Raw genomic sequence first — 23,366 nt, forward strand, 5'->3', positions numbered from 1 at the left:
GCTCTGGATGAAGTCACAAAATATAATGTATAAACTATCATGTGTTTTACTCTGGTGTGTGATTATAGTTTATTTCTTACATAGATTACAAGCCACTATATTTTGAGAAATTACTTAATATACTGTGTTCAAAGAAAAGCCTATTTATTTGATATTAAATTAACATGTATAATAAAGCAGTAGTTGCAACATTTGGATATAAAATTATTTTGATTGATCCCTCTACATAGGCAACATTTTAATTTAGCTAAATTTTCAGCAGTAACTGCAGTCGTGATGCTTCTGTCTGCTCTGGGCATCATTTTTCACTTCTGAAGCCACAGTTTAACTAATTCATTTCTAGAATGATAATGGGAACATTTGAAAAGATGTTCACTGATTTTGTGTAGCAGTTGCTTCATCTAGCAGAGGTAGCATTTTTTTCTGATCCCTTGTTTTAAACAAGGAGTATGTTCTTTACTGTTCTTGAAGAAAATTTTACACTGGGCAAATTAGCTATCCCATGTAAATAGGTATTAGAAAATTTGCTAAAATTTTTAGACAGAAGCTGTGGAGATTAGATATATAGTGCTACTTCCTGTATACAAGCCTTTTCATCTTTTCCAGTCCTTGAAGAAAAACTGAATGACTTTGAATTCTTTCTTCAATTTGTGCTTTCAGTTAGAGAAGTCAAAAGAAGGTAATGCTCTCCAATTATTTTTCATAAAAAGCTTTCACATTCCATTCAGTGACTCAATGAAACTTAAATCATTTCCATCTCACACGGACACGGAAAACTGCAGTTTTAAAAGGAGTAACAATAAATGAGTAAAAGAACTACAACACAGAATCTCATTACAGAATTATAACGTTCCAGGCAAATGTAACCAGAGGAAACAGTAGTCATAGAAATCACAGCCCAAAGCACTGAGGCAATTTGAACTATTACTGTTTTCCTTTTACAGAGGGCTGTTGAAAGGTACTTCACCCACTTCAACACAAAGTTAACTGGGTAAGCAGCAGCCAGCTTCCCTGGCAGTATTGTACTGACTTTAGTTCCTATAATCATCTGTGCACTTAACTTCTGATGCAGCCAGAGGCCTAAATTGTTCACATTACCAAAGACATTTGAAATGCAGGACCACTATGAAAGTTAGAATTTGAATACATATGATTTTTAGTACATCTGTTAGCCACACAGTGTCATTTCAAAACAAGAGTAGGTACAGTCTTTATATGAACAGCTTGAAATTGTATCTGATTGTTAAACAACCTGTCAATTACATGAAGCATTCTGAAAAGCTTAATACACAAGCTTTTTGGGTATCTCCCATGTAAATTCTTCTCTTCCAAAGTGCCCATAGCATGCTGTTTTTTGATAGATTGGCCTCTTCAAATCCAGCTCCCTAAATGAAAAGAAAAAAAATTATTCCAACATGTTTTGTGATTAGACATATCAGAGGGACGATTAGAATTATCCCTGGAAGAAAGATGAGTTAGGTGTTGTTTCCTTGCACAATCACACAGATTTATAGCAGCTAAAGTAGTAAGCTATTGGTTTCAATTTAAAGTGATTACTGTCAGCTTTCTTCAGATCTATCAAAGACCAATTAATAAAGCTTTTTAAACTTCGTGATACAGAAGCACTACAACTGGAATGAAGTTCAGGTGTTATTTTAAGTGTACTACGGAATATTTTCTGATGCTACTGTGCTATAAAGACAATGGTGATCTCAAAAGAAGCAGAGAAGGATGATCATCTAGGTGTGGAGGTTGAAAACTGCTTATGCAGATGCATGAAATCATTAGAATAGGGCTTAACAGTAATTATGATTAGATAAATAGTGAAGATGCAAGTCACGATTGTTGCCTTTTGGTCTGCATCATGTAGCAGTTTGCAGCTACGCTAAATGATTAGTCACAGGTATCCATACAGACGTTTCCCTTTATTTTAGACAAGGTCTGACATATTTTCTTCTATCTATGCTTTCTTATATTTGTTATTATTCTATTCAATTATTTTTGAAAGCACATTTAAAATAGATTGTTCATACCTTGAACTAATAGAGAGAAAGCTGCCTTAGGAATAGCAGAGTAAGGAAAGAAGAACAAATACTAGTAGCATAGCTAATCCATTTCAGATGGTGAAGGTATTACATATTCTCACACTTAAGGGATTATTTGTTGATCTCACGATGTACAGCAGCTAAGTCTTGTTTCAAATAACATTTTCTGCAATATGATCACATGCTCCAACAGCTAGTACAGTCATTTGTACTTGACCCTAACAGAAAAGCCATCAAAATACGAGTTCTGACTAGATAAAAAGTAAGACCTTATGAAGTGTTTTGTTGCTTAGCTGCTTAGGACTGATAGCCAGCACCATTTAAATAACTTTGAAGGTCATGAGGTAAAGTTTAACAAGGAAATACTCACTACACAATGTTCTTGTTTTTTTGCCTGCTTTCGTCTCCTTTTCTATTGCTTTCACCACTTTGGGGCAAGGAAAATGTACTATAAAAATGTAGCATTTTTGAACATATTCAATCAAGGAAAGTGTCTGATAGCTGCTGATGGTTATGAACCACCATAATTACAAAGGCAAAGAAGAGTTATAAACTGTTAACACTTAGAAAATGTTACCTAGCAACTTAAGTTGCTATAATGCTTTGCATCATCTCAGAATATTTGAAAGAAAAGTTAGCTCTACTGTCAGTATATATGTTCAGGAAAGATTCTAAAAAGAAGTGCAAGAGGTTGGCCACACTAGAAAAAATGTTGATACTACTTGATTCTGAAAGCTGGCTCTCCTTTTAAGGAACAAAAGACGCCCTCCTATTCATTCAGATGTTGGCATTTTTCCCCTCAGAGTAAAATACTGTAAACATTCCTATAGAATATATAGATTAGAATGATAGGAATAGCTCCAGATGGAAAAGAGAAGTGAATCATTTAAAGTAGTTTGCTCAAATAATAAGCATATATGTTAACATTTGGCTAGTTTTAAATCTAGCATTGCTGAAGGTGACAAAGTGGTTCCCTCATGTATGAAATCAGACTCTTGCTGGTATCTGTCTTAGACTTGAGCTCAAATGTCAAATTTTATGGAGCTTAATAAGGGATGAATTCACAGTGTGGTAGCTTCCTTAATAGGAAAAAAAGAAGTGAAAATCAGCCAGGAGATTCAAAAGTTCTTCAGGACTGAGAAGGTGAGCCTCTACCATTAGGTCTGAAGAAGACTGACTACAAATTCGCAACAAGCTCTACCTCATAAGAGTTCACATAAAGAATCATGAGTTAATTAGGAAAAGAAAAAACAGAAGAAAAAATATTAAGATCAAATTACAGCTACTCTGTATGGAGGTGGATCACTGCTGGTAGGTACGGATGCCAAATCTACTTCTCTCTTCCAGCCTGCTCTCTGAGGGAACAGGATAATTCCCATACTTCTTTAAGTATGAGGACTAATATCTGTCTAAAACACCTGCTTGCTTAGGCCCAGAAATATTTCAGAAAGTTATACAGCTGAGTTGGCTGCAGGGGGTTTTCTTGTCCTCACCGACTGTATGGTAGCCACAGTGAGTCATGCTTCTGCTCGCAACTGAATTTTCACTTCAAGACAGCTCATCTCAGGGCAAGCTTTTTCTTTTTTCTCCCCCCCCCCCCTCCCTTTTTTTTTTTTTCTTAAAACACAAGATATTTCAATCTCTTATCAAGGTTTATGAAAGCATTTAAGAAATCTGTCTTCCTTTTAAATCAAATTCAGTTGACTTTATACAGGCTACGTAGAGCTGCATGACAAGTAGTGACGGTCTCATTTTTCAGATTTTCTGATGCAGAATGCAGGCTTGAAGAAGCTAGTAACTTAAAACTGTCGTTTTCTATTCTGGTCTAGTGGCCAATATCCCCAGAAAAGCAGCAGCAAACACTATTCTGCCACTACTGTAGTAGGGCAACACACAGTTTCTGTGCATGAGTAAGGGCAAACTGCAGCACATAAGTTCCCACTCATTTCAAAAGGACTGCTTGCGAAGTGAGGACACCAGAATCTTGCCATCTTGTGGTAACTGTCTCACAAATTGTTGTCACTTAAAGATCAAGGGCAGGGAGAACGTACTTAATTTTCTTCAGTAAAGGCCAGTATTTCTGATGCCCTCCAGATAAGTCAAGGACTGATAGGCTTACATACCCTTTAAACAGACTGTTTGGAAAGCCTATCTACATCAAATATTAAATTTTAATTCTACTTTATCAAGCATGCCACCTGGCTAACAAAGTGCAACACAACACACTACCGCAGTTACTGGGAGATATGACATTAAATAATTGACACAAGTCTTACTTATTCAGTACATCTTGTGACCAAATTTAAGAATTGGCCTTTGCATATCATACTGAGTGCGTGGGCGAAGCAACAGCAAAAACAACAGCAATATTAGACATATGATGAAGGTGACTTTTGGGAGGTTAGGAGCCAGAAACTTTAATATTAAACTGTTAAGGAACATTAAGAATATGATTTCTTTCAGCAAATAAAACAGCACACAAACCTTATGATAGCTCCAAGGCGTAGATCAAAGTTTTTCTGTACAATCTCAAGCAGCTCTTCTTCAGATCTGTCTGAGGTTCCATAATGAAACACCGAGATCGCAAGAGGATGACTCAGACCAATAGCGTATGATAGCTGTAGAAGACATGCATGTAACCCAGATGCAGTTAAAACAGTCCTTCCTACATTTTGCTTAGGAGAAAGGAAATGGCTATCACATTTATCAAGGGAAGATCACACGTACTTTTATACATATAGAGAGCAAGGAAATATGTTTTTGCTATTTGTCCTTTTACTTAAGCCTAATGTTAGGTCTAATGCTAGGTCTCATTTTCATTAACAAATAAGACAATAATTCTATGTCATACTAAAGAAAACCTATGCAGTATTTGTGATAATATACAGCTAATCAGTCTGTAGTTCCCTCCATTATGCATTTTGAATTTTCAGTACTGAAGGCTGGCTTGCAAGGAAACAACGTCCATAGCAAAGCCAGCTCAATCATCAGACTAATCAGAGGCCAGCAAGGTCTTACCATAGCATACAGCCACTACTGGTCTGAAAATACATTTGTTTTTCCACTTGATACATATTTCCTTTTGTTAACTTTAATCCAGACTCCAGTGACTTCACAAGATCTTTGCTTTTCTGCTCTCGTTCTCTCTTCTTTTCTTACTTTCACTGTAAATGTCCAACATCTCCATAGTTTGCTGTTAACGAAATTAATCTTGTCGTATCTAACGTCAGGCTTGGGAATTTAAGGAGGATCTCTCAGAGTTATGAAACAACATTCCCACCTAACTGAAGAATTAAGACAATGATGTCTGTGTGCCAAAATACCACCAAAAATGTGCATACCAGGAAGTCAGATGTCTTCTTGTCCCTCAGGGAAAAAAAAAAAAAGTGATTTGCTAGCCATCACTATCTGCGCTCTCCTTAGTCTGTCCTTTCCTTGTCTTACTGCACACTTTAAGTTTGATCAAATATCAAACACATGAACACCTAAAGCAAGGGGTCTTGTTCCTAACTGAGATGTCAGGGTATTACTGATTTTAAGCACATTCAATGGACTTCTCCTCTGGCCCAGGGAGAAAGTAAAGGGTTCTTAGACACATTCCTCCAGAAAAATACCAGCAGGATCACTGCTATATTTTAACATCCTAATTTGTTGCACTGGGTTAAAGCTACTACATAGCAGCTACTTGGAATAAACATGTATGTAGAGAATTATAACAAAATGCCTAGACACATCTCAACATTTTAGCATTCAGTTTGGGTTCTGACTAATGGCACAACTGTCTAGGTGCCAATAAAACACCTCTTCCAGCTTCTTAGACTTAGAAGTCTCAAAAATTCATATCCAAGGAAGGAAATGATTCTCTTTTGATGATGAAAGTTCTTCTTGTTTTAAGCTCTTAAAAACAAATAATCATATGATTGAATTTTGATTTTAGTTACACTTTACACCATAGTGGAACCCACAGTAGAGAACTCACAGTAACTTTAGGGTATTTTCAAATGTAGCTTAACATGGTTTAAGCTACAAGTAATTAGGCTATTCAGAAGAGCAGATTGCACAACCACATCTAGGCGCTGCTAACATATAACTGTGACGTGAAGTGCAGCCCAGGTTGAAGTGCTGGGAATGGATGTGTATGCAGAGCATCAGCTGAGTTGCTGAAGTAAAAGCTGTGATAATGCAAAGAGGTGCTGGTAGCAGGGGTAGCAACACAGCTGGAGAAAGAGTGTTACTGAGAACACTCCTTATTCCAGGTGCTTCCTGGCCTGTGTCTTGGTTTCCTCCATAGGACTCCTTAATATTTTCCCAATGGGATCACCCATTCTAGTATGAGACATGTAATTCTTAGACTGGAATGGGAGATAGATTGTAAACATGTATTCTGAGGGAATGGCCACACACGGGAAAGAATTTCTGTTATGGTATATTACTTTCACAGTTGCTCTTACCTGGATTAATACTCTTTTACAGAGACCAGCTTTCACCAGAGATTTTGCGACCCATCGAGCTGCATATGCTGCAGAACGATCAACTTTGGAAGGGTCTTTTCCAGAGAAAGCACCTCCACCATGGGCTCCCCAACCTCCATAGGTATCAACAATGATCTTCCTGCCAGTCAGACCAGCATCACTCTGCAGAACAAGAAATTGAGTACCTATAAAACACAACAGTTTATCCACTTCCATACAAGGCTATTGGGTACAGTCTTGTTTTGTATTTTCCACAAATACAACTCAATGTTCATTGCATCTGTTTTTACTTACAACTGTTTAATGAATGAGCTCTACATAACTGGGTTATTTCTCAGAGATGTACTAAACAATCTGTGCAGCAATAACTTTTGAAGACTGATACGAATGTGGCATAACAGTAAGTACTACAAAAGGTGTGCTCCCTTCAGATTAGCAATGTCAAAATACTGATCAACTATTTCATTCAGTAACACCTGACAAAGGTGAAGAATTTAGAACGATAAAAGCCTTGCTGAAGAATGGATCGTGTGTAACCAAAGAGGTCAACAAGATTCACTTACATACACATACTACAGAAGAAGAATTCACTGCATGGGGCACTTCATGCTCAGTGCTGTTTAGCACAAGAGCACTGAAATACTCTAGCTGAGTTCACCAAACAGTTCACTGGTGGCAGAAGGACCGTTTGGTATTTCTCCTTTCTTCTTCCTGTCTGCCTCAGTCCCCAGCAGTGGAACCCAACACTTTTGCATGGTGTTTGCCTGCTTCCCACAACTTGATGAGATGTTCTAACTTCTTCAGCCAGCAGAGAATTACTGCCTTTCTGTGAGATTAAGAAAGCTGGTGACTGCAAGCTGCTAAACTCCAGAGTGTCAAAAACTCCATCTTGAAAAGCACAAACTGCATTAATCCACTAAATTCAAATCTTTGAATAAATAATATGAGAATAAAACTGATATTTATTCCTCAATGAAAGCAGTTCCTCTACATCATCAGAGTACAATCATGAGCACACCTTGTAGTTTTGATCCTTCTTTAAACTCCTTTTACAAAACTAAAAAAAAAAGTGCAGCAAACCTTTTTACAGTTTCATAGTAATGATCTGCTTATAACTTCCTAGCACCTGGAAAGCAGAACACAAGTCAAATTCTGATGAGTGGAGAGAGGCTTGGTGCATTAAGGTCTCCAGTAAAATTTGTGCAGCTTTTCTGAATAATTCAAATGTTGAAGCCTACATTTATATATAAAAACCCATTTATAGAAGGTGTTGTTATTTCTCGGTGTTTTTTTTTTTTGTACATGTATGTGTTTGCTAATTTGTTTTACCATGAAAGAACAGATAAACTTCCTGTCAGGAATTTTAGCATGTAACTTAAAGGCTGACTTTCGGTCATTTAAAAATACCTTCTGGAAGCAATACAGAGATTTTTACATTTGGTTATCCAACCAGGTAAAGCTCAGTTTCAATGCAAGCTGTCCAATACAAAAACTCCAGTAGCAGTGACTGAAGCTCCCTTAAAAACATTTATGCTTTTTCCATTAAGGGTACACCAGTGCAAGAGAACATTTAGAAACATGTGGCAAAGTTTGTTCAGGCTTTCTGAATCCAAGTCTCTTTATCCTTTACTCTTTCGAAGTACCATACCTTAGGACCACCTTCTACAAACTTCTCACTTGGAAGGAGATGATAAATCGTGCCTTCATCAAGATACTTCTCTGGAATGACTTCTTTGACAACTTTCTCCATTAGCTCCTTCTGTATGTGTTGTAGAGGTATATCTGGAGCATGATGTACTGAGATCACAACTGTATGCACTCGGATAGGTTCTACCGCTCCATCACTCTCCTTGTACTCCATAGTGACCTGGAAAGAAAAAAAAAGGTACTGAATCAAGGCCAGGAACACCCCTAGAGCACACTTTTTCAGGTAGAAAACCGGTCTGAAAATTCAAAAGGAACTTCATAGTTCTTTTCTACAGCAAAAAAATAAATAAATGAAGGGAAAGGGGAAGGAAAATAATATCTTGTTGCTGATACTTAGTATCACTGTAGAAAAAGAACATAGAAAGTGCTAAAGCACCACTACAAAAAGTAAAGGGTATTATCTGCGTTTCCACACAGATACAAAAAAAAATCAACCAGTTCCATACCAAAGCCTAGGATTACTCCTGGCAGAAGCTAAACTCACTCAGTTTTGCATATTAACGTAACTTCAAATAGTGAGCCTCCAAAGTAAAGCCAAAATAACATTTGGAGAACCCTACCAAAATGAGTGAGCGTGGTTGATGATATGGTGAGCTGTATTCTTTGCTACCCTTTGAACGGCTTTTATATACATATAAAATACATGACATTGCTCCACCCTCAGGACAGGTTTTCCTGTAGACAAAGAAGATTTCTCTAGTTTTCTACCCTCCAAGCATGTTTGCATATATACACCATGCAGAAACCAGTCTATTCACATGTTCTATGCACCACCAACAAAAGGTGGGGACAATCCATGCTGCACTGTAACAGCTGTAGCAGTACAATTCAGTACAGTTCATTTCCATCAAAGCAAAAGAATTTAAGAATAAAACACTGTGCTGTCTTGGAAGTGTAACATTTATAGATTTCCCTTCCTCTTCTGTGGATTTCACACCCTGGAAGAGAAAGGGCTTTTCAGAGGACTGCCTTTGAGACTGCCAAAGTGCATTAGTGTTACAGTGTGGCTCAGTGACTCACCTACTCAGCTCTGTAACACAGTCTGGTCAGTGGCTTCAACCACTAGTCAAATATAGCGTGTATGAAGTTTCACACAAGAACAGGTCTGTTTTGACTGAGAAACTGCTTTAACCACAGTTTTCTCAATCCAAAACTCTGGAATATAGATATTTATGCAGGAAATAAAAACAAAAGCAAAAATAAACAAAACAAAAAAAACCCACTAAACTTGTCAGTAATTTGTTAATCTTCATTCAAAGGAAAAGAAGCAAAATACTAGAGTTATTTTGAAGAAAACTATAAAGACACTGTCAGAACAGGTTAAATATCCTATGTCTGTTACACACAAATGCACCTTGTGAAATCCACCTCGCCTCAGAATATGAACATAACACTATCGTTTTTGAAATACATATGTATATGTATATATTATATAAATATTATATATATATATTCCAGTTCAGCAGCAGACGGGGTAAATTACTTCTGCTGTTATTCGCTGTTAAAGTTTGTGAACTATTACCTATGCATCTACTTTACAAACCTGTGTTTTCCCATCTGGTCTAACCCAGGGCCATGTTCCATTTCGTTCCAGATCCTTTATCCTTGCAGTAAGCTTGTGTGCCAGGAGGACTGTTAAGGGCATACATTCCTCAGTTTCATCAGTGGCATAGCCAAACATCAAACCCTGCATTGAAAAACGGGGAATTACACCACCCATTTCCATGTTCTCTTTTCATTTCCGCACCTGTCTTTGCCACAAAGTACTTTAAGACCAACCAAACTTAGAAATAGCAGGAACTTGTGGAGTGAGTATACTTGGATGCACAATCAGCTTCAAATAATATTTACGTATCTGCATGCACAAGAATGAGACTTATAGAAGGGATCGATTCCCAGAGGTTACTTAAGCATCCGTAAGAATCCACTGCAAAGGTTTAATAGACATAAAGCTCATAAAGTCTAGTCGGCGTTTTCCCCATTCATGACGATTGAAATAAGGCAGCCTGAGGTGCAGAACCGGGCTACTAAAGGATTTAAAAGACCAGCACTGCCATCTACTGATCAAAAGCTTAATTGTATCTCTAACCAGTAATGCCACTAGCCACAGGAAAAGCCACTTTCACTGAAGCTAGTGATGGCTACGTCATTTTGTTGTTCTTGTTTGGTTGATTGGTTTGCTTTGGTTTTGGCCGATTTTGGTTTTGGTTGGTTTTTGTTTGTTTGTTTGTTTGTTTTGCATTTCTGATAATTAAGACAATACACAGTATTTACAATTAATTCTTACACTTTAATTTGTACAGTGGCTATAAAGGAGAGTCTCTGGTCCAGCACAAATCTAACTGCTTGCACATATACTCCATTTCAGTGTCTAGAATAAAATCCCATTACCTGATCCCCTGCTCCAATGTCATCATCGCTCTTGCCATGGGAGACAGCATGCTTGATCTCTTTACACTGTTGTTCTAAGGCCACTAAAACTGTGCAAGTCTTATGGTCCAATCCTAGTAAAGGAAATTTTGGGAAGTGAGATCATATATTCTTGAAAGTTTACTATCCAATAAAGAAGCTTTTGGGGATTATCTAGTTACCGTGGCTAAGCCTTTAATAAATCTAAGTATATAATTTTCCAATACCATCATGGTTTTGTACTGCTAACAAAAGGAGACAATATTAGCATATTGTTTTAACAGCCTTAGGATCTGGGTGAGTTAGACTTGAAATGAGCTCTTTAAACTGACAGGTCAAGTGTAACCCCAGCTGCACCACAAAATCTTGTGATACTTCTTACATACAGATGCCTAGGGTTCAAACCATACGTGGAAAATGGTACCAGAAATTGTTACTCTTTTGTTGTTGATGTTATTGTTGCAGGTTTGAGAACTGGAGAAAAACTGTGCAAGTAATATATGAAAAGGGAAGACTGAAGGAATCCCTTACAGTTGCATAAGGGATTAAAATGCTAAAATGAAGATACAATGGGAAAATATTTTAAGAGTACATAAAGAATTCCCTTTAGCATTAAATTCAAATTTTGTAGCCTTATTTGCTCCTAGGGCAAGGATCATCAAGGTTTAAGTTTTCACTGTATAAACCTGTGGATGTAACTACTTTTGAGCAACTGAGCAAACACTAGTTTTTCTGCATCAGAGGAAAAGGAGTAGATTGTCTTTCCAAGAATAAGTGCTTTGTGAATATACTATCTTCAAGTAGCTTCTTCAGCATCGGCACAAAAATGTGTCAACATCCATGAAGTTTTCTTGTAGGTCTGGATGCATATTTCTTTTTATTTCCAAGACCATAAAAACAAGATTTTGGCCACATGCAGAACAGATCCAACAATGAATGAAGAAAGGATCACACTCACCTTTAGAAGAGTCATCATACCCTATTCTCTTAAGGGTCTCTCTCACAATTTGTTGGTAATCTACTATAGCCCGGGATGTGATCTCTCCACAAAGCAAAATCATTCCAGTTTTTGCCACACATTCTGCAGGAAAAAAAAAAAAAAAAAAGAATTCTACTGCTGCTACTTTTACAATTGCAGAACATGATCCTGAATAAGGTTTTCTAAACAAATGATTGCTTATTGAGGAAACATAGAGAAAAGCCCTAGCTTAAGTATATGTCTGTGTGCAATTACTCTTCTCTTCAACTGATACTAACATAAAAATCACTTCAAGGTGGCTCCATTCAATGCAAACATCCTAACTCCATAGCAGTCAGCAACAAACATCTGTAAGGACAGGTCAAGTGTACAGAGTTATTTCTCCAGATGCTTTTCTGTTCTCCATCAATTTCAGTTTCAGCTCAGAGACCTCCTGAAGCTAGAGGGACATAATTTATTAACAGATGGCATTACCAATCTTTGACAGATTTTTGTTACACTAATTCACCCAGTTGCCCTTGGCAACCATGAAAGCTTTTAGCATCTACAGCAACCTGAAGTGGTAAGCTCCACATTACCAATTACATGCGGAGTCATTTCATATTCCAAGCATCACTGCGGCCTTCAAATTTCATAGAATCACAGAACTGATAGAGTTGGAAGGGACTCTTAAAGGTCATCTAGTCTAAATCCCCTGCAATGAACAAGGACATCCTCTCCATTTGATCTTAAACATATAGCAGTCAGTCACAAAAGGTTCACCACAGCAATACAACCTACAATTATATAACTTTATTTCATATCCCATTCAATCCTCTCTTTTTGGACAGAAGAGTAGTCTAAACTATTCACTGACAGACATTGTATACTTGTTGCAATTTATTAATCTGTTTTTATGTCTGCATTGTACTTACCACAAGCAACCTTGGCATCTGGATCAATAGTGAGATGAGCATCTAGAACAGCATCACTTATCTGATCACACATTTTGTCTAGAAGACAAAAATAAAAAAGATGCAACATTTTTATTTTGTGTTAAAAACTGAAAAGTGATTTCTTCACAACATTTCATGTCCAATAGGCAATAGGTCGCTGTTTATGGAGCATCTGCCAAGGGGCAATTTCAACAACTTAGAAGTCTGAATGTGTCCTATCCTGTTTCCACACTTCTCCTCAAGTTAATCCCAACAAACATATTACTATCATCTGCAAGAACAAGCAGCCGGCCTTTGTGAGGGCACAAAGACAAAGGCCTGTGAAGGCATTCTGGAATATTAGTTTCAGGAGAAGGTGTATGAAGTATCTCCTGAATACATATTTAAGATAAGCTCTTTCAGTAGGGGTTTTGTGTTCTTATCCTCCTTATTGCACTCTTTATGTGAAATACTCATTTTGATCTTCACCTAGTAACTGTCAGAGATGTGCAGTTAAGCTATCATTTATCCCTTCTCTACCTCCAGTGAGGGTCTCTGAGATCCCATGTGTCTATGCTTTTAAGGGAAGAGGCGTTGTTCTTCCTACAAGCAGGTGTGTTAGATTGAAGCATGCTCCTGCAATTATGCACAACTATCCAGACCATTTGAGTTTAGAAAACAATCTGCAGTCATCCTCTCAGGGATGAACATTAGCCATTTACCAGTTTCCACAGCTACATTTCTTATCTTGGCCACTTATTTTTAAGAACAAAAGCATTGGTGAAAACCTTTTTTACCTATTCTGCCTATAGTACCTGCTACTTACTGAAGAAGTAAAACCTCAGTATGCCATAATTGTCTTTTCATTAGGACAATTGCTTTGTTTAAATTTAGTGAATAAATTAAGGGACAAATTGAGATTCTTCTCTCCTCAGGGTAACTGAACCAGATAAAAGCAAATCATGTTACTTCTGATGAAGTACATATTTAAAATATTACATATCTGCAGAATCAATGTGAGAAATATGCATTAATCTTGACCCACTATCATTACAAAAAAAAAAAAAATACCTTCAGCAGTACAACTACACAGCTACATCTACAGTATTGTATCAATGAGCCAGGCACCTTTACTGTTTGCAAGAACTTATATAGTTATCTACGCAATTATCAGTCTAAAATAACTTCTCAAGTGGGAATACCATTACACGTACTGGTAAACTAGAGGGCCCAAAGAGAAAGTTAATGAAGGAGCATAATTGAATGTACGCCTTAAATTACTTTTTGCTTTTAATCTGCTTTGGAAGCAAACAAGCATCAGAATGAAATTATAAAACAAGAGAAGAATTATTCTGCAGTCCAAAACATCACAGAATCACAGAATCATAGGGGTTGGAAGGGACCTCTGGAGATCACCAAGTCCAACTCCCTGCTAAAGCACATTCCATTTGGAGTAAGTTACACAGGAAAGCATGAGTAAACAGCCTGCTGTGATATGAGCACTTGGTGTAAGAAGCAAGCCTGGCACAGAGTCTGCCACCAATTGCTATTTCAGCCAAACCAGAACAGGCAAAAAAAGTGTCTCTACATTTCAGAAAGTGCAAACAGTTCATGGAAGGTGGATTATTGTAAAGGTAACAAACATGCAATTTTTATGTTCCCATATATATCACCATTACAAAGGAAAATCACTGAGTGATGGAAGGTGATGGAGGCTCAGAGTTGCCCAAATACATGCAGCAATGGGCTGTGAAGTCACCAACTTAGGAATCGTGGCATCAGCTGGTGATGACTGCGACCTCACTGACCTTCATGTATAAATTTAGTCACCTGCAGAGACCAGCATTGAGCACAGCTGCAAGTCTTGGAGCATTGGGTTGGGTGGTGCTGTGGGGCTGTCAGCAGCAGTTCTTGGTGCCCATCCCACAGTATCTCTAGTGTTTCCCTAGTCCTACCTGGCTCAGGTAGCCAGGACCCTGCAGGGTGCACCTGCAGCAGCAGAGGTGAGCAGTGTGGGGAACACGGCCCTCAGAGTGGTCGCAGGGAGCAAGGGATGGGGGAGAGTGCTGCTGAGGGACCAGGGCATAACAGCTGCCTGCCCTGGGAACAGCAAGTGACCATGGCCTCTCTCTCTCTTTTCCTGTTTGTGATGCCTCCTGCAGCTGCAGTGCCAGTGAGGGGAGGAGCTTCCTAATCTCATCTCTCCTCAGCCCACTGCACAGCCCAGGGCCATGGAGGTGCCATTGGACTAGGCCCATCTATGGGCACAGCTGGGATGATGTCACCTATGTGACCCCCTGTCTCCATCAGCTTTGCTACAGCTGTGCGTTCTGCTGGGTAAAAAGGAGATGAGATGTGCCATATGTGGGCACAATATAAAGACCATCCAGTACTCAAGTGAAGTTGGACAATGACCATGGAATCATAGAATCATAGAACCACCAAGGTGGAAAAAGACCTCTAGATCACCCAGCCCAAATGTCCACCTATCACCGGTATTTCCCAGTAAACCATGTCCCTCAGTACAACATCTAAATGTTTCTTGAACACCTCCAGGGATGGTGACTCCACCACCTCCCTGGGCAGCCCATTCCAGTGCCTGACCACTCTTTCAGAAAAGTAGTATTTCGTAACATCCAGCCTGAATCTCCCCTGGCGCAACTTGAGGCCATTCTCTCTAGTTCTATTGCTAGTTACATGGGAGAAGAGGCAAACCCCAACCTGGCCACAATCTCCCTTCAGATAGTAGTAAAGAGCAATAACGTCTCCCCTGAGCCTCCTCTTCTACAGACTAAACAATCCGAGCTGCCTCAGCTGCTTCCCATAAGGCCTGTGCTCCAGACCCCTCACAGCTTTGCTGCCCTTCTCTGAACACGCCCCAGGGCTTCAGTGTCTTTCTTGTAGTGAGGAGTGCAAAACTGAACACAGTACTCAAGTTGTGGCTTCATCAGTGCTGAGTACAGAAGGATGATCACCCCCCTGCTCCTGCTGGCAACACTATTTCTGACACAAGCCAGGATGCCATTGGCCTTCTTGGCCACCTGGGCACACTGCTGGCTCGTGTTCAGCCAAGCATCGACCAACACCCCCAGGTCCGTTTCCTCTACACAGTCTTCCAGCCACTCTGCCCCAAGCCTGTAGCATTGCGTGGGGTTGTTGTGGCCAAAGCACAGGACCCAGCACTTGGACTTGTGGAACTTCATCCCACTGGCCTCAGCCCTGCTATCCAGCCTGTCCAGGTTGCTCGGTAGGGCCTTACTACCCCCAGGCAGATCGACACTTCCTGCCAGCTTGGTGTCATCTGCAAACTCATAGAGGGTGCACTCAATGCCTTCATCCAGGTCATTCATAAAGATACGGAACAGGACAGGTCCTAGTACTGACACCTGGGAAACACCACTCATGACCGGTTGCCAGCTGGATGTGACTGCATTTACCACTACTCTCCGGGCCCAGCCATCCAACCAGTTCTTTATCCAGCAGAGAGTGTACCTGTCCAAGCCACAGGCTGCCCACCTCTCCAGGAAAACTGTGGGAGACAGTATCAAAGGCTTTGCTGAAGTCTAGGTAGACGTGTGAACAGCCTTTCCGTCATCTACCAGGCGGGTCACTTGATCACAGAAGAAGATCAGCTTGGTCAAGCAGGACCTGACTTTCATGATCCCATGCTGGCTAAGCCTGATCCCCTGGCTGTCCCACACGTGCTGTGTGATCGCACTCAAGATGATCTGCTCCATAAACCTGGCACCAAGGTCAGTCTGACAAGTCTGTAGTTCCCCAGATCCTCCTTATGACCCTTCTTGTAGATGGGAGTCACAAAAAAGCCTCCAATCCTCTAGATCTCTCCGGTTGAATACGAATGCTGATAGATGATGGAAAGCAGCTTGGCTATCACTTCCACCAGCTCCATCAACACCCTGGTTTTGAACATCACACCACTCCATCTGGTCTCATGGACTTGTGGCAGTCCAGGTGGAGTAGTAGGTCTCTAACTGTTTCCACCTGAATTATGGGGGGGTTTATTCTTCTCCCCATCCAAGATTTTCAGGTCAGGGTGTAGAGTACCCCAAGGATAATTGGTCTGACTTTCAAAGACAGACGGAAAGAAAGCACTGAGAACTTCAGCCTTTTCCTTATCCTCAGAGGTCACATTCCCCAATACATCCAGTAAAGGATGGAGATTCTCTTTAGCCCTCCTCTTACCATTAATATATTCATAAGAATAATTTTTGTTCTCTTTTACCCCAGAGGCCAAGATGAGTTCAAGCTGGGCTTTTGCCTTTCTAATTTTCTCCCTGTACATCTTAACAAATTGTTTGTACTCTCCTTGAGTTTCCCTTCCCTTCTTCCACAGGAGGTAGATTCTCTTTTTCTCCTGGAGCCTCAGGAAGATCTCCCTGTTCATCCACACCAGTCTTCTTCCCCACCAGCTCATCCTGAGGCACAGGGGGATAGCCTGCCCCTGTGCCTTTAAGACTTCCTTCTTGAGGAGCAACCAGCCTTCCTAGACCCCTTTATCCTTCAGGACTGAATCCCAAGGGACTCTCCCTACCAGTGTCCTGAACAGTTCAAAGTCCACCCTCTGGAAGTCCAAGGTAGCAGTTTTGTTGGCTCCCCTTCTGACTTCATCAAGAATCAAGAATTCTACCATGTCATGGTCACTCTGTCAAAGACAGCTCCCAGCCTTCACGTCTCCCACCAGTCCTCTGTTTGTGAACAGCATGTCTAGTGGGGCACCTCCCCTGGTAGGCTCTCTTACCAGCTGCATCAGGAAGTTATCTTCTACACACTCTAGAAACGGGCTAGACTTCTGTGCTGTACTGTATTCCCAGTATAGATTAGGGAAGTTGAAGTCCCCCATGAGAACAAGGGTGGAGATCATGCAACTTCTGCCAGCTGCTTGTAGAATGCCTCATCTGTCTCTTCATCCTGGTTAGGCAGTCTGTAACAGATCCCCACCAAGATGTCCTCCTTGTTGGCCCACTCCCTCATCCTTACCCACAGAGACTCAGCCTTATCATTCCCAGCCCCAAGCTCAACAACATCAAAGCACTCTCTAATACAGAGAGCCTCACCACCACACTTCCTTCCTCGCCTGTCCCTGCTGAAGAGCTTATAGCCATCCATTGCAGCACACCAGTCATGGAAAGGATTCCACCATGTTTCCACAATGGCAACTAAGACATAGTTTGCCTTTCATACAGTGGCCTCCAGCTCCTCCTGTTTGTTGTCCATGCTGTGTGCATTGGTGTAAACGCGCTTCAGCTGAGCCCCTTGCCTCACCCCCAGTCCTGTCATCACTGCCCGAGGCTCATCTCCAGCAGGCCTGCCTTTATTCTTTTCTACCTTCATATCTAGTTTAAAGCCCTCTCAACAAGCACTGACAGCTCCTGGGCTAGGACCTATTTCCCCCTTGAATGATTATTTAGAGTGTTCTGTCCCACTACCCACAGCACACTCAGGTTATGGCCTGCAGGGTGAGCAGAGGCCTGCAGAGCCAGTGCTCATCACCCCTGAGCACAGCTTCCCACCTGAAGTCTGGACTCACTTTTTCCAGTAACATCCAGGAGACCTCAGACCCCTGCACCAGCATCATTCAAGGGAGTCCCAGGCACCCTACCACCACCATTGTATCCTCAGATGAGGAGCCTCAGGAGAAGCTGGGGCAGGTGGAGGCAGCAGACCCTGCCCAGATGGGGCAGGGCACTCACTTGAGAGGCCCTAGCACCCCCTAAAGAGGGAGGCCCACAGCAGACCTCAGGGCTAGCCCCAACCCCACAAGAGGCAGCCATGGAGGTAGTGCTAGGCTGGCACCCCACCACCTAACAGAGCACAGTTCAGGAGGTGAGGAGGCCAACACTGGACTCGTGGTCTGCCTCTGAGAGAAAATAAAAATTAAATAAAACAGAATGAAAAAGTCTGTAATTCAGTGCAAAGTTCAAGGCTTACAGAGAATTTAACACAGGAACCATAAAGTAGTATCTTCCAACATACTCTAATAGCTCCCAGGCACCTGCTTCACTTGGCTTGTAATATTTTCTAAGTGAATTCATTCTGCTACTTTCACAGGGTTTGAAGTAGAAATAATGGCCTCATAGTTTCTTGGATCCTCTTTTGGGCCCCTCTTGTAGACAGGTGTGACATATGCCCTCTTACCTTACTGAAATTTCTTGCTAGTATGTTTACTTACAGGATCAGAAACATGGTCAGTTGCGAAAGTATATTGTACCATCACTGATAAAACCTGACCACAGCTTGAAGACCCAAGGGCACAAGATGAAAGACAGAAACATCATGTGGTCATAATTTCAGACCCAGAAATTATTTTTACAATCCAGAGTAAAATGAATGATGTCAAATTCCAAAGTTTATTAATCAGTAGCCCTGAGGAAAACAAAGTCCTTTATGTGTGAAATGGATTCAAAACACAGGGTCTGATACTCAAGCAGGAATGACATATCCTGGAAGAACTGATAAATTTTATTGCCTTCAGTTACTTGCCCCATTACAACAAATAGCACAGTGTTCAAAAGCAAAGAAGTGGCTGCAGTCATTCTCGATATAATGCTACATGCTGCAGTGGTCTTGCACCTTTTGGGCTGTTCACTAAAGGGCTGAGCAGACGTGATACTACAATAACTGGTCTCACACTATGCAATTCCCACATAAGGAATAGGAATCCTAAGAACAAACATACACAAGAAAAAGTCATCTGCAACTGTTCAGTGTTTGACACCACCCTTACGTACTCACTACTAGGCTTTTTATCTTTTATTTTATTATGGAAAAATAAAAAGGCAATGTTACTTTTAGTCTTAACATTAAAGTCCTCCATTTGAAAGTTAAAATAAAAACAGATGTTTCTACCTTTACTATAAATTTAAGTCACTAGTATTTCTGGTGGAAGCCTGAACTTTCTCTTCTCCATCAGTTAATATAGCTTCTAGATGCACATTTGTCTAAACAAAGCTGTGTGAAAAATACCCGAATTTAAAGAACAGCGATTATAACTGAAGTATTATCTTTCAGTCCCAGAAAAATATAATGTTTTTTGCTCCACCTACAGCGTGTGTAAACTTGCATTAAAGAGAGCAATTTGGAAAAATAGCCATACTTAGTATTTACAGAAATATCCGGAAGGCAGCTCTGACAAAAAATCAATGCTTAGTATTCTCAGAATTTCAGAATTAAATGTGTGAAAGACACATTTTTTCACTGCAGAATTGCAATTAAAATCATTGTCCTGTGTATGCAGCAGCTCTAAGTCTATCTGTAGAAGACATCTGCATGCTTCTTCCTCTCAAGTAAAAGTTCTAAGTTGTCTACACCAGACTATACTGCATATTAAACAAATAAAACAAATTCTTGCCAAGGAAGTAAAAACACTAATCAAAATAATTAACTGGCTCTTTCTTAATTACGGCAGATAGAACTCAACTTTCATCACACAGCATTCTTCAGTGCGAGTATTAACAAAAGCAAAGATATGGTCAGTATTCTGACTTACCAGAATGTCCTTCTGCAACAGATTCTGAGGTAAAAAGAAACCGTTTTTCTTTTTTTGAGGAATGGCTTGACATGACTTGGTATTTTCAGCGAGCCTGCAAATGAAAGAGACCCAAAGCAACTACGGAACAAGCCCAGACGGAACACAAGGTGGAAAGGTTAATATATATATCTGAAAGCAGCTGACGTAATGGCTTCCGCATGATTGTTCCTCAGAAGATTAAGATCTTTGTGGATTTTAAAACACACCACCGCAGAAACTCTTAAGACTTTAATGTTTGGATAACCTTGGTCCTGTTAAACTCTGCAGAAGTGTTATAAATGCAAAGATAGCTAAGCCAGAGTTGAACACCTTTGCACGTGTCCCAAAGCCTTCATTCTTTCCTTCTTCTAAGTGCTAAGTTAAAAGCACTTCAAGATAGCCAAAAACAATGAGATTTAATTAGAATTTGTAAGGGCAAATGAAGTTTTATCTTAGACATAGTATGTATACATTGTACTTAGCTTTAGTAAAGAATTGTGCAGAAACATCTGCCTTTTATGTGAGAAGTTTATAACACCTCAAGGTGGTGAGCTGTCCTTCCATAATAGCATTTTTGACAGTAGGTAAGTGAAGAGCTACATAGTAATCACAGCACATTCTGTAGAGCCACCAGTAAAGGCAGTGTTCATTATAAATCACCTTAAATTCTGAGACTAAAAGCCATGCTCCTGCCCAAAACATAGCAAGCTTGTCTATAGTCAGGCTTTCTCAACTCCTTTTACAGAACTGTTTTCTCCTACTGTTCTCCTTAATGTAGAGATGCACTGCTAACCAGAGAGATTCTAAGTATCTAAAAAAAGTGAACAGCTTTGCCCCTATGGAAGCTCTGTGCTACCTTAACATATTTTAGGATGTATTGCAATAGCATAATGGAGCACCCAAGTACAATACAGCATCACAAACTACTTAGGAAACAACAGCAGGTGTCTCTGGCCTTGAAAATCCCTGTTCCACTGCACCAATTCATTGTGTTGATCTTAGGTCATCAGATCAGTAGCCACTTCCGAAAACGCATAATAACTCATGTATAATGAGAGAAAGGTATTGAAATACAGGTGGAGATCTACAACTGCAAGCCATATTGGCCGTCATGAACAAAAAATATCAATCACCAGGCCACCTACAAATGTCTCACAGGAGATGTGCATTCATTCTGCAAAGACTTCACTGATAAGAAGCAGTGTCTTTCACTTCAGGACGCTTCCCGCTCACAAGGCAGGTATGGTAGCAAAAGCAGTAATGAATACAAACCACTTAGACAAATGATCCAAAACCAATCCTTTAGGACAGCATGGGCTTGTTCTCACTTATTTTACCTGTGGTATGCTTGTTTCTACTGCATCTGTATATTTTATGTTGTAATATATGTACATTCCAAAAACTGTATATTAAATTTCCAGAAACAGTAACTAGAGTTTTTTAGCAGTAAGCATGAGGCCTAAGACAAGCTTTCACTTTGGAGATGATAAAATAGTTAGTTAATCTTGAATTAAGCTCACTCATACAAAAGTAGGATTAAGCAAAATCGTCTTTCAGTTGCAAGGATGACTGGAAAAGGCACTGCCAAACTGTGGTAGCTTGTATGTTACAATGCGCCAGCCACCCCAGGAAAAAATCACCATTCTGCTACAGGCAGAGTGATACCAAAAGAGGTGGAGGCAAGAGACTACTGGCACTCATTTTGGTTTTCATTTTTAAATGTTTTTTAAATTTTTGCTCTCATTTTAGTTCCATATGGAGCAAAAGTTTTCAGCACATAACACTAAGAAGCACCTCTTCTCAGAAAGACAATTGCCTGCGTGTGTATGGAGAGCAATAAAGAGAAATACTTTACACCACAGTTAATGATTATCAGAAACACCATATGAAGACCATTAACTCACTTATTTCATTGTTTCTCTTTAGCTTCAAAGAGTTCATTATAAAACTATGCAAAAATAAACCGATCACACAGAGATTTATGCCCTTGGAAGGGTATCAGTTCTGTGCCGTATTCTTCGAGCTCAAGTTGCATGTTATACAAAACACTTCATACAAAGCATATAGAAATGTTCACATTAATTCTTCTACAATGAATTTACATTATTCTGCATTCTAAAACCCTTATGCTTTACTTTGTGCTTTATTCACTGTTTCCATTCAACATATGCTTCTTACCATGCTTTACAATGCACAACATTGCATACACTCCATCTCCATCCATGAATACTAAAGGCAGAAAAAAACAGATGTACCAAACATAGTTAACCTTTGTTAACCTTTTTAAGGAAAAATCCGAAAGGCCATGGGTAAAAGAGAATCAGGGCAGAGGGAAGAGGTGCCAGGACAGGAGACACGCAGGGACAAGAGGATGTTGGATCAAAAAAGGAGGCACAAGAGAAGTTGCCTCAACAAGGCTAGAGCAAAGAGACACCCATGCAGCACAGATGCGCAGGTGCGTAAGACATCATTCATACTCATCATTTATAACATGTTCCTTTTGAGCCTAATCTGTATCAGGCATCAAGAATTTAAGATACTGTCACAAACATTCCCAAATCTAAAGAAAATCATCCCTAATTCATACATATCTGGTTATTTCAATACAAGTTGGCCCTGTAATTGTTCATCCATCTCCCTGCAAAGAATATGCATTAGGATTTCATTTTTCAGTCAGCAAAACTGCGCGAGATGTTTTTTTCAAGTAATACAGGAAGGGTACACACTGCAAATTTTCCTGAGATCACTAACTCACAGCTGTATGATGAAAAAAAGAAATTGATTTGAAGAAACTTAACAGCAAAAGTTTTATTACCTTTAAACAGGTATTCTTATTGGCAGCGCTTGGGTGGCATAGGGATAACCCTCCAAGAATGCTCCACCAGTTGGTCGTTTGTGAACAGATGATATTTCCACATGTATAACATATTCATCACATTCCCCAAATCATTATCCTATCTGCTCCCAGTGATTGCCCAACAGATATTGCCTTATTTGGTGGCCTTCTATGTCATCTAGTGTTCTTCTAGTGTAGTGAAGTTCCACTGTTAGTCCTTCGGTGGTCGCCGAGAACACAACAATCTTCAACTTCATCCCGTTGATTCACCTTCCACAGTTGGCTCATCTCCATGCGAGATGCCATGCAAAAACTCCTATTGTCCCAAAGACTGCTGAGGAATGCAAGGACAACCGGAGAAGTCTCCTCACACACAGATGTTGGAAATATCCAAATAATTGATCAGGACGGTATCTCTGATAAAAGCAGATTTTATTCGCAATTGCAATGGCGGGCGTCCTGCAAGCAGGCGCGCC

The 23,366-nt window shown here is 40.0% G+C and overlaps 1 protein-coding gene across 3 annotated transcripts; it reads right to left on the bottom strand.

Moving 5' to 3' along the window:
• LOC110390234 (S-adenosylmethionine synthase-like) lies at window positions 1,133–20,171 on the bottom strand. Of its 3 annotated transcripts, none has more exons than XM_021381465.1 (9): window positions 20,034–20,171; window positions 12,527–12,604; window positions 11,592–11,714; window positions 10,616–10,728; window positions 9,768–9,911; window positions 8,166–8,384; window positions 6,497–6,679; window positions 4,530–4,663; window positions 1,133–1,385 (listed from the first exon to the last, which is right to left on the bottom strand). In XM_021381465.1, exons 1-9 carry the CDS (start codon window positions 20,104–20,106, stop codon window positions 1,283–1,285), a joined length of 1,170 nt encoding a protein of 389 aa, XP_021237140.1. In that variant the 5' UTR covers window positions 20,107–20,171; the 3' UTR covers window positions 1,133–1,282. The 3 variants fall into 3 exon arrangements, with proteins under 3 accessions (XP_021237140.1, XP_021237143.1, XP_021237142.1); XM_021381468.1 differs by lacking the exon at window positions 20,034–20,171 and adding an exon at window positions 18,075–18,187; XM_021381467.1 differs by lacking the exon at window positions 20,034–20,171 and adding an exon at window positions 13,016–13,072.

Source organism: Numida meleagris, chromosome Z, assembly GCF_002078875.1.
Source record: "Numida meleagris isolate 19003 breed g44 Domestic line chromosome Z, NumMel1.0, whole genome shotgun sequence".
NCBI classification, from domain to species: domain Eukaryota; kingdom Metazoa; phylum Chordata; class Aves; order Galliformes; family Numididae; genus Numida; species Numida meleagris.

Coding starts and splice junctions, on each gene's coding strand:
- LOC110390234 (XM_021381465.1), bottom strand. CDS start 20,106: ATGTCAAGCCATTCCTCAAAAAAAGAAAAACGGTTTCTTTTTACCTCA. Junction 10,729..11,591: donor GTATGATGACTCTTCTAAAG/GTGAGTGTGATC, acceptor TTCCTTTACTAG/GATTGGACCATAAGACTTGC. Junction 4,664..6,496: donor GTAAAAGAGTATTAATCCAG/GTAAGAGCAACT, acceptor TGTCTTCTACAG/CTATCATACGCTATTGGTCT.